At 42.5% G+C, this 14,177-nt stretch overlaps 1 protein-coding gene across 2 annotated transcripts in view; it reads left to right on the forward strand.

Moving 5' to 3' along the window:
* The window catches only part of SORCS2 (sortilin related VPS10 domain containing receptor 2), a 1,283,650-nt gene that overhangs the window by 986,498 nt on the left and 282,975 nt on the right, over positions 1–14,177 (forward strand). For both annotated transcript variants that reach the window (XM_077477839.1, XM_077477840.1), the window contains exon 8: positions 9,984–10,073. In XM_077477839.1, coding sequence (XP_077333965.1) covers positions 9,984–10,073 — 90 coding nt within the window. The remainder of the gene's footprint in view (positions 1–9,983; positions 10,074–14,177) is intronic.

Genomic DNA, 14,177 nt, shown 5'->3' on the forward strand with positions numbered 1-14,177 from the left:
CAGAAAATGTAGTCTAGTTTGTAGACGCTATAACTTTTGCGCAAACCAATAAATATACGCTTATTGACATTTTTTTTACTAAAGACATGTGGCTGAATACATTTTGGCCTAAATGTATGACTAAAATTGAGTTTATTCAATTTTTTTTTCAAAATTTTCAGTATTTTTCCATTTATATCGTAAAAAATAAAAATCGCAGAGGCAATAAAATACCATCAAAAGAAAGCTCTATTTGTGGGAAGAAAAGGATGCAAATTTTGTTTGGGTACAACATTGCATGACCGCGCAATTACCAGTTAAAGCAGTGAAGTGCCAAATTATAAAAAGACCTCTGGTCCTTAGGCTGACAATTGGTCTGGGGCTTAAGTGGTTAAACTTCCCTCCTTAAAGTTTTTTTCCTTAAAATTCCCTCCTAAACTTGGGGTGCGTGTTATATGCCGACACGTGTTATACACCAATAAATACGGTACATAAAACTATAAAAAACAATAATTGTCATGTTCATATGTATTGATCCCCTTTGTTATGAAGCCCATAAAAAAGCTCTGGTGCAATTACCTTCAGAAGTCACATAATGAGTGAAATGATGTCCACCTGTGTGCAATCTATGTGTCACATGATCTGTCATTACATATACACACCTTTTTGAAAGGCCCCAGAGGCTGCAACACCTAAGCAAGAGGCACCACTAACCAAACACAGTCATGAAGACCAAGGAACTCTCCAAACAAGTAAGGGACAACCAGGAGGAGCTGCAGAGTTCCACAGCAGGAGTATATGTACTGTGGCAGCAGGCAGGTAAAGTCACCTGGTTGTATCCAGGATGGGAAATATGTGTGCCCTAGATTCAGGCTTTATGCAGACTTGTACAACTAGAGGGGAAGAGTTAATGAGCCCAGCTGAAGTAAGTGGGCTCATTAAGACCTCTACAAAAAACCCCAGCATGCTTAGGGAGATGCTCCATCCTGGAACCAGTTTTGTGTTGTATAGACTGGGGAGTGTGACACCTGTTCTGTGCGGTGAGTTAACGCCTGTGTGGCAAACCTCTACAACAGAGACAGGGACTGGTGCAGCACAAGGCTGCACTCAGTTGTTAGATAGGGAATCTAAGTGTGTAATTAGAGGTCAAGCTGACCAGGATTTATTTTCATGTTTTATTTTTGTTTGGCTGTTATATGTTTCACTGCATGTAGCATAAATAAACCGCATCTTTTGTTTTTTGCACCTACAACGCTGTCTGCTGTGCCTGATTTTGTGTTGTGAACCCATCCAGGGGTCACACACACCCGCTGCCGAGCTAACCCCTCACAGTACATAGGATGACAATAAGCTGTATGCTCCATAGAGTTGGGCTTTATGGCAGAGTGGCCTGAAAGCCATTACTTTCAGGAAAAAACAAAATGACACGTTTTGAGTTTGTGAAAAGGCATGTGGGAGACTCCCAAAGTGTATGGAGGAAAGTGCTCTGGTCTGATGAGACTAAAATTGAACGTTTTGGCCATCAAAGAAAACTCTATGTCTGGCGCAAACCCAACACATCACATCACCCAAAGAACACCATGCCCACAGTGAAACATAGTGCAACTGCACTTTGCAAAGTGCACAGTCTATTTGTCTTTAGTAAATCAACCCATATTTCATACACAAAAACAAAGGGGGGACTGTTTCTCACACTGACACCAATGATAGGGCAGTATTTCTCCCACTGATAACAACAATGGGGCACTATTCCTCCCACTGACACCAAGGTCGGGGCACTATTCTTCCAAATCACACCAAGGACGTGGCACTATTCTTCCCACTGACACAAGGAAGGGGCACTATTCCTCCCCCTAGTACCAAAGATGCATTGTTTACTCCAGCACAAATTCTACTCCCAATGGCCCCAGTCCAGCCATTCTAAGGTCTGAAGAACCGTAAACTGGCCCTTAGTTCAGAAAGTTGGGCAATATCTCCCGATAAGGGTCAGATCGCACTCAAAAAGTTAGGGGAACTTCAATTTATCACCTCATTGTGGTCTGGCCTGGTGTGTCGGTAAGGTAATGAGGTCATAAACCTCTCAGAAAAAGGCATAACAAAGGCACTCGCTGGGTAGGCAGATTTAAACCTAAAATCTAGAGTATAGTGTTATCTATTGGCACACATGGTTTCATTCATGTGGGGAGAATGTGGAGCCATCCATTTAAAATTGATGTTGAACTAGAAGGGAACATTTTAACACGATAATAATCTGAAGCATAGTAACAATTCTACCAATGAATGGCTCAGAAATAATAATAAAGGGTAATGTACTGGCCTAGTCAAAGCCCTGATCTGAATCCCATTCATGTATTTTGGGGGATTTGAAAGTGGCAGTTCATGTAAGGAAACCTATAAACATCTAAGTAAAATAGAAAGCATCTACAATAAGTCATTTTTCCTAAAGGGGGTAACACCAGCCTCAGAGGCCAAGAGTGTACTTACTTTTTCATGGTGCACTATTACCGTATTTTTCGGACGATAAGGCGCACCGGATTATAAGGCGCACTAGCAACGACCGGCTAATATAATGGATATTTCCATATATAAGGCGCATCGGACTATAAGGCGCACTGGATTATAAGGCGCATTTAATGAAACACAACTCGGATGCGGTACTGTAAGTCAAATTTTATTCAACTCTTTAGCAATAACCATAAAATGGTCTATAACAATAACTCTTAACACTGTTCAATTAAATACAAAACCAGACACTCACTTTTTCACTTTATTCTTCAATAACTCTTAACACTGTTCAGTTACCGGTGAATACCGTACAAAACCAGACACTCACTTTTTCACTTTATTCTTCTCCCGCAAATCCATCAAATTCTTCATCTTCAGTGTCTGAGTTTAACAATTGGGCGATTTCGGCATCAAGCACACCCGTATCCCTCTCATCATTCTCATCAGTATCCGAGTCAGGCTCGTTGCTGTCATCGGTACCGGTACTTAGCTGTTCAGTGATAATTCCGGACTTCTTGAAAGCTCGGATTACACTGGTGACTGATACCTTCGCCCAGGCATCCACGATCCACTGGCAGATAGTGGCGTAACTCGCCCGGCGTTGCCTCCCTGTGTTGGTGAATGTGTGTTCGCCTTCTGTCATCCAATGCTCCCACGCAGCTCGCAGTTTAACTTTAAACGACCTGTTGACACCTATATCTAGTGGCTGCAGTTCTTTGGTTAATCCACCCGGAATGATGGCAAGCACCGAATTAGTTTTCTTCACTTGGGCTTTGACAGTATCTGTCAGATGGGCGCGCATGGAGTCACAGACCAATAGGGATGGAGATTCGTGGAAAAAGCCACCCGGTCTCTTGACGTAAACCTCTCTCAGCCACTCACTCATCTTCTCCTCGTCCATCCAACCCTTCGGGTTAGCCTTGATGATGATGCCAACCGGAAACTTTTCTTTTGGCAGAGTCTTCCTCTTGAAAATTACCATGGGTGGTAGTTTCTGGCCATTAGCCTGGCAACCGAGAACTACAGTGAAGGATGACTTTTCGTTTCCTGTAGTGCGTATAGATACCGTACTGGCCCCTGTTCTCTCGACAGTACGGTTTACAGGGATATCAAAGGTAAGGGGGACCTCGTCCATGTTGGTGATGTGCTCTGGTCGGATTTTCTGTTCATTGATCTTGTTCTTGCAGTAGGTATGGAAAATGGCCAGCTTTTCTTCGTAATCCTTTGGCAGTTGCTGTGACATAGTGGTTCTTGTGCGGATAGAGAGATTCCGCCTTTTCATGAAACGGAAGCACCAAGAGGGACCTCCTCGAAAGTCGTTGATCTCCATGTCGCGTGCGATCGCTGTTGCTTTGAGTCGAATAGAGACAGTAGAGACGCTTCTACCTGCGGTTCTCTGTTCAATAACCCACTGTTCAATTTTGTCCTCCAACCGTGGCCATCTTGCTTTGTTTCCTCGGAAACTCAGTTTGGTCTTCTTTACCTGGCGCAGGGCATCTTCTTGCTTCCTCCACTTTCGTACCATTGATTCATTAATGTTGAATTCTCTCGCAGCTACTCTATTTCCATGCTCTACTGCATGACTGATAGCCTTCAGTTTGAAATCCGCTTCGTAAGCATGTCTCTTAACAGGAGCCATTTTTGGGGCAGCGGGTATACCGTAGAAAATGAACGAATGAATGCGCACACCTCCTGACTAAGATGGCCGTAATGCCCAATCCAAGCAGTGCAGCTTCGTGAGCATTACGGCCATCTTAGTCAGGAGGTGTGCGCATTCATTCGTTCATTTTCTACGGTATACCCGCTGCCCCAAAAATGGCTCCTGTTAAGAGACATGCTTACGAAGCGGATTTCAAACTCATCGCTATCAGTCACGCAGTAGAACAACCTGAGCGAGGTTTACGGTACGTCAGTTTACGGTAAGAGACCGGGTGGCTTTTTCCACGAATCTCCATCCCTATTGATCTGTGACTCCATGCGCGCCCATCTGACAGATACTGTTAAAGCCCAAGTGAAGAAAACGAATTCGGTGCTTGCCATCATGTCAACAGGTCATATATAAGGCGCACCGGATTATAAGGCGCACGGTCGATTTTGTGAGAAAATTTAGGCTTTTACGTGCGCCTTATAGTCCGAAAAATACGGTATATAAAAAAATTTTGTTAAAAAGATAATTGAAAAGGCACATTTTCCTTGTCTTTTTATTTAAGCATGTCATCTTATTTGTAGACATCATTTAAATGAATATCTAATGTTTGGCCAATATATATATATATATATATATATATATATATATATATATATATATATATATATATATATATATATACACAGGGCTCGAGTCCTGCGTGAATGCGTGGGAACGGCGTCCCTGCACTTTTTTCACAGCAGGAACGCCGTTTCCTTTGCAGGACCAGAGCCGCCCCGAGACTCTAGCACAGCGTGCTAGCTGTGTTGTCTTCACAGAGCTGACATCGGAAGAGCAGCACAGTGATGCACGGAGGGCAGGGGCTGGCCCAGTTAACTGATTGGTTAATAGAACCGCTCTGCATTCTATCAACCAATCAGTTACCTGGGGCAGGTCCCGTCCTCTATCCATCCCTTTGCTGCACTTCCGATGTCAGCTCTGTGCCTCCGATGTCATCTGCTGTGTCCTGTGTAAGGTAAGACAGGGAAGAGGGCACTGTTAAGAAGGAGGGAGGGGGAAAGTATCAGAAACTGAAAGGAATGAGGAGGGGTGATATAAAAGGGAGGCAGGGCAGGAATGTGAAGGGGGGGGTTCTACAAAGGGGGTGAGGACAGGAATGTAAAGGGGGTGAGGAAAGGAATGTGAAAGGGGGTTCTATAAACAGGCTGAGGACAGGTTTAAATTTTAAAACTGGCTACTTGGTCATCTCCTGTAGTATATCGCATTTGCAGTCTGGTTATCTCCTGTAGTCGCATTCGCAGTCTGGTCATCTCCTGTAGTCGCATTTGCAGTCTGGTCATCTCCTGTAGTCGCATTCGCAGTCTGGTCATCTCCTGTACTATGTCGTATTCGCAGTCTGGTCATCTCCTGTAGTCGCATTCGCAGTCTGGTCATCTCCTGTAGTCGCATTCGCAGTCTGGTCATCTCCTGTACTAGGTCGCATTTGCAGTCTGGTCATCTCCTGTAGTCACATTCGCAGTCTGGTCATCTCCTGTACTATGTCGCATTCGCAGTCTGGTCATCTCCTGTAGTATGTCGCATTCGCAGTCTGGTCATCTCCTGTAGTATGTCGCATTCGCAGTCTGGTCATCTCTTGTACTATGTCGCATTCGCAGTCTGGTCATCTCCTGTACTATGTCGCATTCGCAGTCTGGTCATCTCCTGTACTATGTCGCATTCACAGTCTGATTATCTCCTGTAGTATATCGCATTCACAGTCTGGTCATCTCCTGTAGTATGTTACATTCACAGTCTGGTCATCTCTTGTACTATGTCGCATTTGCAGTCTGGTCATCTCCTGTAGTATGTCGCATTCGCAATCTGGTCATCTCTTGTACTATGTCGCATTCGCAGTCTGGTCATCTCCTGTACTATGTCGCATTTGCAGTCTGGTCATCTCTTGTACTATGTCGCATTCGCAGTCTGGTCATCTCCTGTAGTCGCATTCGCAGTCTGATCATCTCCTGTAGTATGTCGCATTCGCAGTCTGGTCATCTCCTGTAGTATGTCACATTTGCAGTCTGGTCATCTCTTGTACTATGTCGCATTCGCAGTCTGGTCATGTCCTGTACTATGTCGCATTTGCAGTCTGGTCATCTCTTGTACTATGTCGCATTCTCAGTCTGGTCATCTCTTGTACTATGTCGCATTTGCAGTCTGGTCATCTCCTGTAGTCGCATTCGCAGCCTGGTCATCTCTCTCGCATTTGCAGTCACTGTATTTTATGTGAAATATATATATATGCATATGAGCGTATCATTTTTATTTTTTTTGGTGGGCGAGTGGATCTTGGGTGGGAGTTCCCACACTTTTTTCCCCAGGACTTGACCCCTGTATATATATATATATAGATAGATAGATAGATAGATAGATAGATAGATAGATAGATAGATAGATAGATAGATAGATAGATAGATCGATATATCAATATATATACACAATATATATACACAAATATATATATGCACTACATAACCAAAAGTATTGGGACACCTGCCTTTACACACACATGAACTTTAACGGCATCCCAGTTTTGGTCCATAGGGTTACATTTTGAGTTGGCCCACCCTTTGCAGCTCTACCAGCTTCAAATCTGGTAAGGCTGTCCACAAGGTTTAGGAGTGTGTCTATTGGAATGTTTGACCATTCTTCCAAAAGCGCATTTCTGTGCGATGTGATGTTGGACAAGAAGGCCTGGCTCTCAGTCTCCTCTCTAATTCATCCCAAAGGTGTTCTGTCGGGTTGAGGTCAGGACCCGTCCATGCTATTATGGACCTTGCTTTGTGCAGTGGTGCGCAATCATGTTGGAACAGGAAGGGACCACCCCCATATTGTTCCCATAACGTTGGAAGCATGAAATACCAAGTCCAAAATGTCTTGGTATGCTGACGCCTTAAGAATTTCCTTCACTGGAAATAAGGGGCCAAGCCCAACCCTTGCAAGCCAAACCCACAACATAACCCCCCCCTCACCAAATGATTTGGACCAGTGCGCAAAGCAAGGTCCCATAGACACACTCCTAAACCTTGTGGACAGAAGTGTTGAAGCTGCAAAGGGTGGGCCAACTGAATATTGAACCCTACGGACTAAGACTGGGATGCCATTAAAGCTCATGTGCGTGTAAATACTTTTGGTAATAAAGTGTGTATATATATATATATATATATATATATATATATATATAAATGTACCATACAGTGGGATCTTGGTTTACGAGTAACATGGTTAAAGAGGGATTCCACCTAAAAAAAAAAATATTAAAAGCCAGCAGCTATAAATACTACAGCTGCTGACTTTTAATAATTGGACACTCACCTGTCCCGGGTTCCAGCGATGCCGGCAGCCGAGGCCGATCGATCGCTCGGCTCTCGGCTGCTGCCGTCACCATTCTAGGTGAGGGAATCAGGAAGTGAAGCAAATCGGCTTCACTTCCCGGTTCCCTACTGCGCATGCGCGAGTCGCGCAGCGCAATAGGAATTGTCCGCGCTGTCACTGGGACCCGTGTGTGTCCCAGCAGACAGCGCGGCAGGACAGGAAATGAGGAAGTGAATAGTGGGTGTCTATGCCCGGATAGGTGGGGAGTCTATGCCCGGAAGTGGGTGTAAATACCTGTCTTTGACAGGTATCTCCACCCCCCTCCCCCCTGTAAGGTGCCAATTGTGACACCGGAGGGGGGGAGGGTTCCGATCAGCGGAAGTTCCACTTTAGGGTGGAACCCCACTTTAACGAGCGTTTTGAAAGACAAGCAACTTTTTTTTTAAATTCTTCCTTGGTTTGGGAGTGCTGTCTCGCAAAACGAGCAGAATTCAAGCTAATGGGGTGTGCAGTACCGCATTTGGCCAGAGGTGCGGGGGCGCCGGGGACACTTGGAATGGTTTGGAGCCGTTCGGAAATACTTAGAAACACTTCATACCCAAGTGTTTCCAAGCCTTTCTGAGGCTTTCCACGTTCAGCTGAGCTGTCCCCAAGTATTTGTGAGGCACCCCTCCACCTCTGGCCACATGTGGTATTGCATGTAATAGAAGTCAATGCGGAACAAATTATCTTTGTTTCCATTGATTTCTATGGGGAAACTCGCTTTGATATGCGGGTGCTTTTTTATTACAAGCATTCTTCTGGAAAGGATTATGCTTGTAATCCAAGGCTCCACTGTATATATAACATTAAGCTGTCGCTTAGTAAAATTACCTGCTCAGTAAGTCAGAACTGAAATCCAACATGGAACCTTGCATTGAGTTTCAATGGCAATATATCAAAGGATCCAAGGCTTCTTGATAGTAAATGCCACATCTTTAAAAGTCTCTGACTGCATTGCAATGTGCACTTTTTGAAGCCTTGTTCAGGTAAGTACATGTTCTGCTTTCCCTGTCAATAAGTAAGCAGCAACCTTCAAAAATGTCAAGATATATCATAAAATCAGTTTGCCCCATAAATCAGCTTAAACTAATTAATTTTCCAGAAGGCGTCCATCCGCTTTACTGTTACTTCTTGAATTGCTAGGTTCTGTCAGAATAAAGAATTTAAATCAAAAGTGTTACCAGCAGCAGATAAGAGTAATTCATTTTTCTTGATGGCTGCCGTACCGATATGAGCTTGGACAGTGATGGATGGTTTAAATGGCTGCTCCCTTTATAAAGTGCAAAATGTGAAGATATGATGTGGGTTTGAGCGATTAATAAAAGCAGAAGGAAAACACAGCTTCTGCTGTTAGATGGAAATTTACAGTTACTGGGCCCTATGAGCACTTAACCCTTCTAGGAGCAGCAAGGTTCTACACTGTGTAGCAACATGGCCTTCTAGTGCTGGTTCCTAAATTTAATTCTAAACAGGATAACCTGCTACGAATTCTGTCTGTTGTACATTGTCCTGTTCACGCACTTCTAGCTGTGCCACTGGGACAGTAATGCTGAAGGAATCTCTTCATGGGAGATACATACTGTAAAACAATCCTGACCGAGGTGTTTCTATTGCTGTATGTGATTTCCTTTCACTTACTTAGATCACAAGACTTGACAAGAGTTTCTTAAGCCACGTACACACGATCGGATTGTTGGCCAACAAAACGTTAGACTTTTGTCCGAAGGGCGTGTGCAAGGAACTTGTCTTGCATACTACGTGAAATTTCAGCTCTTCAGCGCCACCCTTTGGGCACCTTCTGCTAATGTTGTGTTTGTTGAGCCTTGATTCTGAGCACGCGTGTTTGTACTTTGGACTTTTGTGTGACGGAATTGTGTACACATGATAGGAAAATCTGACAACAGACTGTTGTCCTCTGAAAATTTAGCCTGCCATACAACATTTGTTGGCGGGAAAGTTGGACAACAATTGTCTGATAGAGCGTACTAAAGGTCGGATTTTAGGCAAACAGTCTGTCATTACACAATTCCCTGCCAAAAATCCGCTTGTGTGTAGGAGGCTTTAGCCTTCCCCACAGTGAACAAAAAAATTGGCTGGAGTTCCACTTCATCTCTCTGACAGATGTAAGCAGCCAGCAAGCGATTCGGCCCACCAAAACAAAATGGCCCATCAATAGGGAATTCCAGCAAAATTCTTGACTTTGGTTAGCACCATAATCTGTGTGAAGTAGGAGGGGTCCTATAACATTTTGATCTAGGCGCATTTATTTGGCATGGCTGTGGTGGACATTGCATTGTTGTCCCCAGGCAGAAGTTCAACCACTTACTACAAGAAAATTGTATCCAGGCTGCATGCAATAAGCTGTTATTATCAGAATATTTTTTTTATCTTATTTAAAAAAAACTGTATAGTAGTATTGTTTTGGACTAATTGACCACACTTTGCTCTTTTACAGACAACCGCAGGAAACCAGAGCAAGTATTATGTGTCATATCGCCGAAATGACTTTGTGCAGATGAAACTACCAAAATATGCACTTCCAAAGGTAAGCCAATCAGTTGTTTCAAAGTGCAGCAACAAAGCTAAATAGTAACATTACAGCAAAACTATAGATAATATACTCAAAGCAATCATAATACTCCTTATTTACAGAAGTCCTTATAAAGGAGGAGTAGGTAGTATCCAGTACAAGGCACACCTTGAAAAATTGCGTCTCTTCCTATCCCAATTATATTTTCTGATTGCCAGTTTTTTTACATAGAGCTGCAAAGGGGAAGCCAATTGCCTAATGGTGCTTAGCTTTTTATTTTTTTATTTTTTTTGCTGCTGCAGCCTGTCTCTGCTATGGCATCTGAAAAGGAATTGATATCCAATATTGGGGGGATTCTGACAGCATTGTCTTTAACAAGAAAAATACAATCTGGCACCTTACCATGGTCTACTATGCAGCAGTTAGCTTAGAATTTCATTGTCATCAGCAGAAGGGACAGGTTCTCGAAAATGCAATTGTGTTTATGGGGACGGTAGGATCTCTTCAGCCTTTGTATTAGGTGGCATGATGTCAAACAGAAAAACATTCTAATTCTAATGAGGTTTTAGAAGCCACTACCTTACCATCCATTTGAGTTACAAGTTATCATGTAATCATCACAAATGCATTGACGCATTTTACACATTTGTGCTTACTCATAAGGCTCTATGACTAAGCACGGATGTGCGAAACACATCAAGGCAGCAAGGCATTCTGTGATGATGCTTGAAACTTTAATAAGAAGCTTGCTGGTGCCTGAGACCCCCATCACATTGGACAATTGTTCTGCAATTTAAACTTGACCTCTGTTCTAGAATAAATGATATACAAAATATATTTTTATATGTAATAGTGAAAAGCAGTATTTTTACAATGTCCAGAAATTTGACAAATATTCAATTATAGAAATTGTAATCTTATTTTCTTTGTGTTCAGATGTGTATATTTTTCAATACAGTGCTTTTTGTGTAGTATAACTTTTGGTGTCATTCAGGGAGATAACAAGCAGTATTCAAAATAAACCGCTCAAGCTGAAAATCATGCAAGGCTGTGCACATGATTTCTTTCTGGTACGATATTTTTTATTAAATAAAAACAAGGAGAACATGACGAACTGCATGCAAAACAAAAAAGTCCCACGCAGAGGACAAAAGTAACAAGGTTATAAAGTGATCTCGTAATGGTTACATACTGTACGTTTTAAAATGTACAAGGCTATAAACCAACTAACTCAGGCAAAAGGTTGCACATGATTTCTTTGAGCCTGGTGAATGGCTGTTTAGGCAATGAAATCTGAACTGTGGAAAGCAGGGGGTATCAAATGTTACCCCCCACTCAGAAATACCAATATTGGTCTGGGTTCCTACGGAGGATTAGGGGAATGGCTGGAGGTTATGGTAAGTAAATGTTTTTAAGGGCCCATAAAGTAAAAATAACCCATTACTTTGCCCATTCTATAAGAGAAGAGAGCACTAGGCCACAGTCACTCAACTCCAACCATAATGCCGATAAACAGGAAATCGAGAGGGCCATAATTTTTGTGCAAATCCAATAGGTTTATTGAAGATTTATGAAGTAGGCCAACATGTTTTGGAGATCTGTGCCCTCTTTTCACAGCTACTTAAGAAAACATAATTTTATGTACAAGTTAGGCTAGTATAACCTCACTGCACAGATCTCAGGATGGAGTCAACCTCCTTCTTGAATCTTCAATATATATTTTAGATTGTCATTCTCTTCTGTATCAGCTGTATGGACTGGTTTCTTATTCAACCTTTCCAGCTATGTATCTCCTTTTGACATTGCTCCCCTGGTTACAATGTAGTGCTTGTAGTCTTGTACTCTGTCATCAAGGAAATACAGCAAAGTTATATGTTCCTCTATCCCATAGGATGAACATCCTTTAGGCTAACTTTATTATATTATTCTATGCCCTCAAGATGTTAAAGCAGAGCTAAACCCAAAAGGGGAAGCTCCATTTATCTGCTTCCTCCTCCCCTCCATTGCCACATTTAGCACCTTTTGGGTGAGAGGGAGGAGCGAGTATCCAGTTTTGACAGGTACCCACTCCCACTTACAACTGAGTTTGCAGCGGTAGGGACCCAGCTGTGAAGCTGCCACTACTTCACAGCCAGATTCCCTTAGTGGAGATGGTGGTGGCAGCCCCCGATAGCTGATTGAAAAATTGGCTCAGATGAGGACACTCACAAAGCGCAGCTAGCTTCACACATGTGCAGTAGGAAACTGTCTGTGAAGCCGCAAGCCTTTACTGCCGGTTTCCCTTACCCAAGATGGCGGAGGCAGCACCCTAGAGCCAACTGAAAAATGGGCTTGAATGAAGACACCGCTGGATTCCTGGACAGGTAAGTGTCCTAATATTAAAAGACAGCAGCTACAGTATTTGTAGCTGCTGACTTACTTTTTTTCCGCAGGAGCCTGGAGCTCCTCTTTAATTTTTTTCTCTGTGTCCAGTATGGAAATTTCCAGATGTATCAAAAAAAAAAGATAAACAACCTGTGAATTTATATAAAAGGAATTGGTTCTCATTGGTATTACATACTAAATATAGGCAACACGCCCTTCCTTTTATCATTAAAAATATTCTGTTCTGTATGGCCATAAAGTCACTGATCCTGACTTCACACTGAAGTGGAGTTCTGCACTTTGCTCCATCCCCTTTTCTTTTAGATTTTTTTTTAAATCAAATTGTATTTATTTATTTATTTATTTATTTTTTCTTTACAAGTATAGAATACTATAGAGACAAAGGGGTAGATTTACTAAAGCTGGAGCACTTAGAACCTCTTGCAGCTGTGCATGGTAGCCAATCAGCTTCTATCTTCAGCTTGTTCAATTAAGCTTTGGCAATAAAACCTGGAAGCTGATTAGTTCCTATGCAGAAGTGGGCCTGATTTTTCACCCTCCAACTTTAGTAAATAAACCCCAAACTGTCACACTGAATAAAAAAACTAACAAAATCCCTTTAACAAGTGAGAGCACCAATGGGGTGGATTTACTAAAGGCAAGTAGACAGTGCACTCTGCAAATGCAGTAGCACACATCCCAAGGCTTAGTGAATGTGGTAAATCTCTGTTGATTTCCATCATTCAATCATGTGCAAGCAAGTTATTGTTTTGTACTTGCATCTGGAGGGGTATCCTTTACAAGATGAAGCTTCACTACATTACATTTACTAAAGAAAATGAGTGCAACTGCACTTGCAAAGTGCACAATCTTTTTTTCTTTAGTCCATCAACTTGACCGTTGGCAACTGTGGCGCTGTCACTGGATAATGGCTCAGTAGTGGGTTATCTGGCAGAGCTCTGAAGCTAAGGATGTGACAGAAGATAGACTGAATTTGGCTAGTCATTGAGGTACCATAAAGGTGCATGCGCTTACTGAGTAAAGTTAGTGGGAGTGTCAGTCTTCTTTTACTGTCAGGTTATGCATGCTTGAAATTTCCTTTTCATTCCTAAGCTGCAAATTTACACGCACTGAAGGATAAAACCTATTTACAGCAGTCCAGAGAACATTGCTCATACGAAGGCTGGTAATCTGTATTTTGTGAAGTGTAAATTTGGCATACTGCATTTCAGTGCCAATGGTTTTATTGCTGACATATTAACGCACAGGTTTGTTGCAACATATTTGTAAATGCGGGTAATAGGCTTTACAGTAGAACTAAAGGCAAAACTTTATTTTTAATTTTGAGAAAAGTAGGGTTATATCCCGTGACAGATTTTTTTTATTTTGTTGCCATTTTGTCCCATCGGGAACATATCCTTTTACTTTCTGTCCCATAGCCAAAACAGGAAGTAAGAAGAAACCCCTAAGCCCTTGTATACACAGTCGGAGATTCAGACGGAATGTTTCCTATCGGACCGTTTTGTCGGATAATCAGACTGTGTGTGGTCTCCATCGGACTGTTTCCGCCGGAGTATCCGACGTACCAAGTTTTCCAACTTGTCTGTAAAAATTTCCGACAAAATGCTCCGATCGGACATACTCCGATCATGTGTAGCCTACTCCGACGGACAAAGTGTCACGCATGCTCAGATCAAATTCCTAGACCAAAGCTATTGGCTACTAGCCTGAATGTAGTCCCGTCGTAACGAAATA

The sequence above is a fragment of the Lithobates pipiens genome, unplaced genomic scaffold (genome assembly GCF_037356315.1).
Source record: "Lithobates pipiens isolate NorthernLeopardFrog02 unplaced genomic scaffold, aLitPip1_a1.2 Scaffold_13, whole genome shotgun sequence".
In the NCBI taxonomy this organism is placed as follows: Eukaryota; Metazoa; Chordata; class Amphibia; order Anura; family Ranidae; genus Lithobates; species Lithobates pipiens.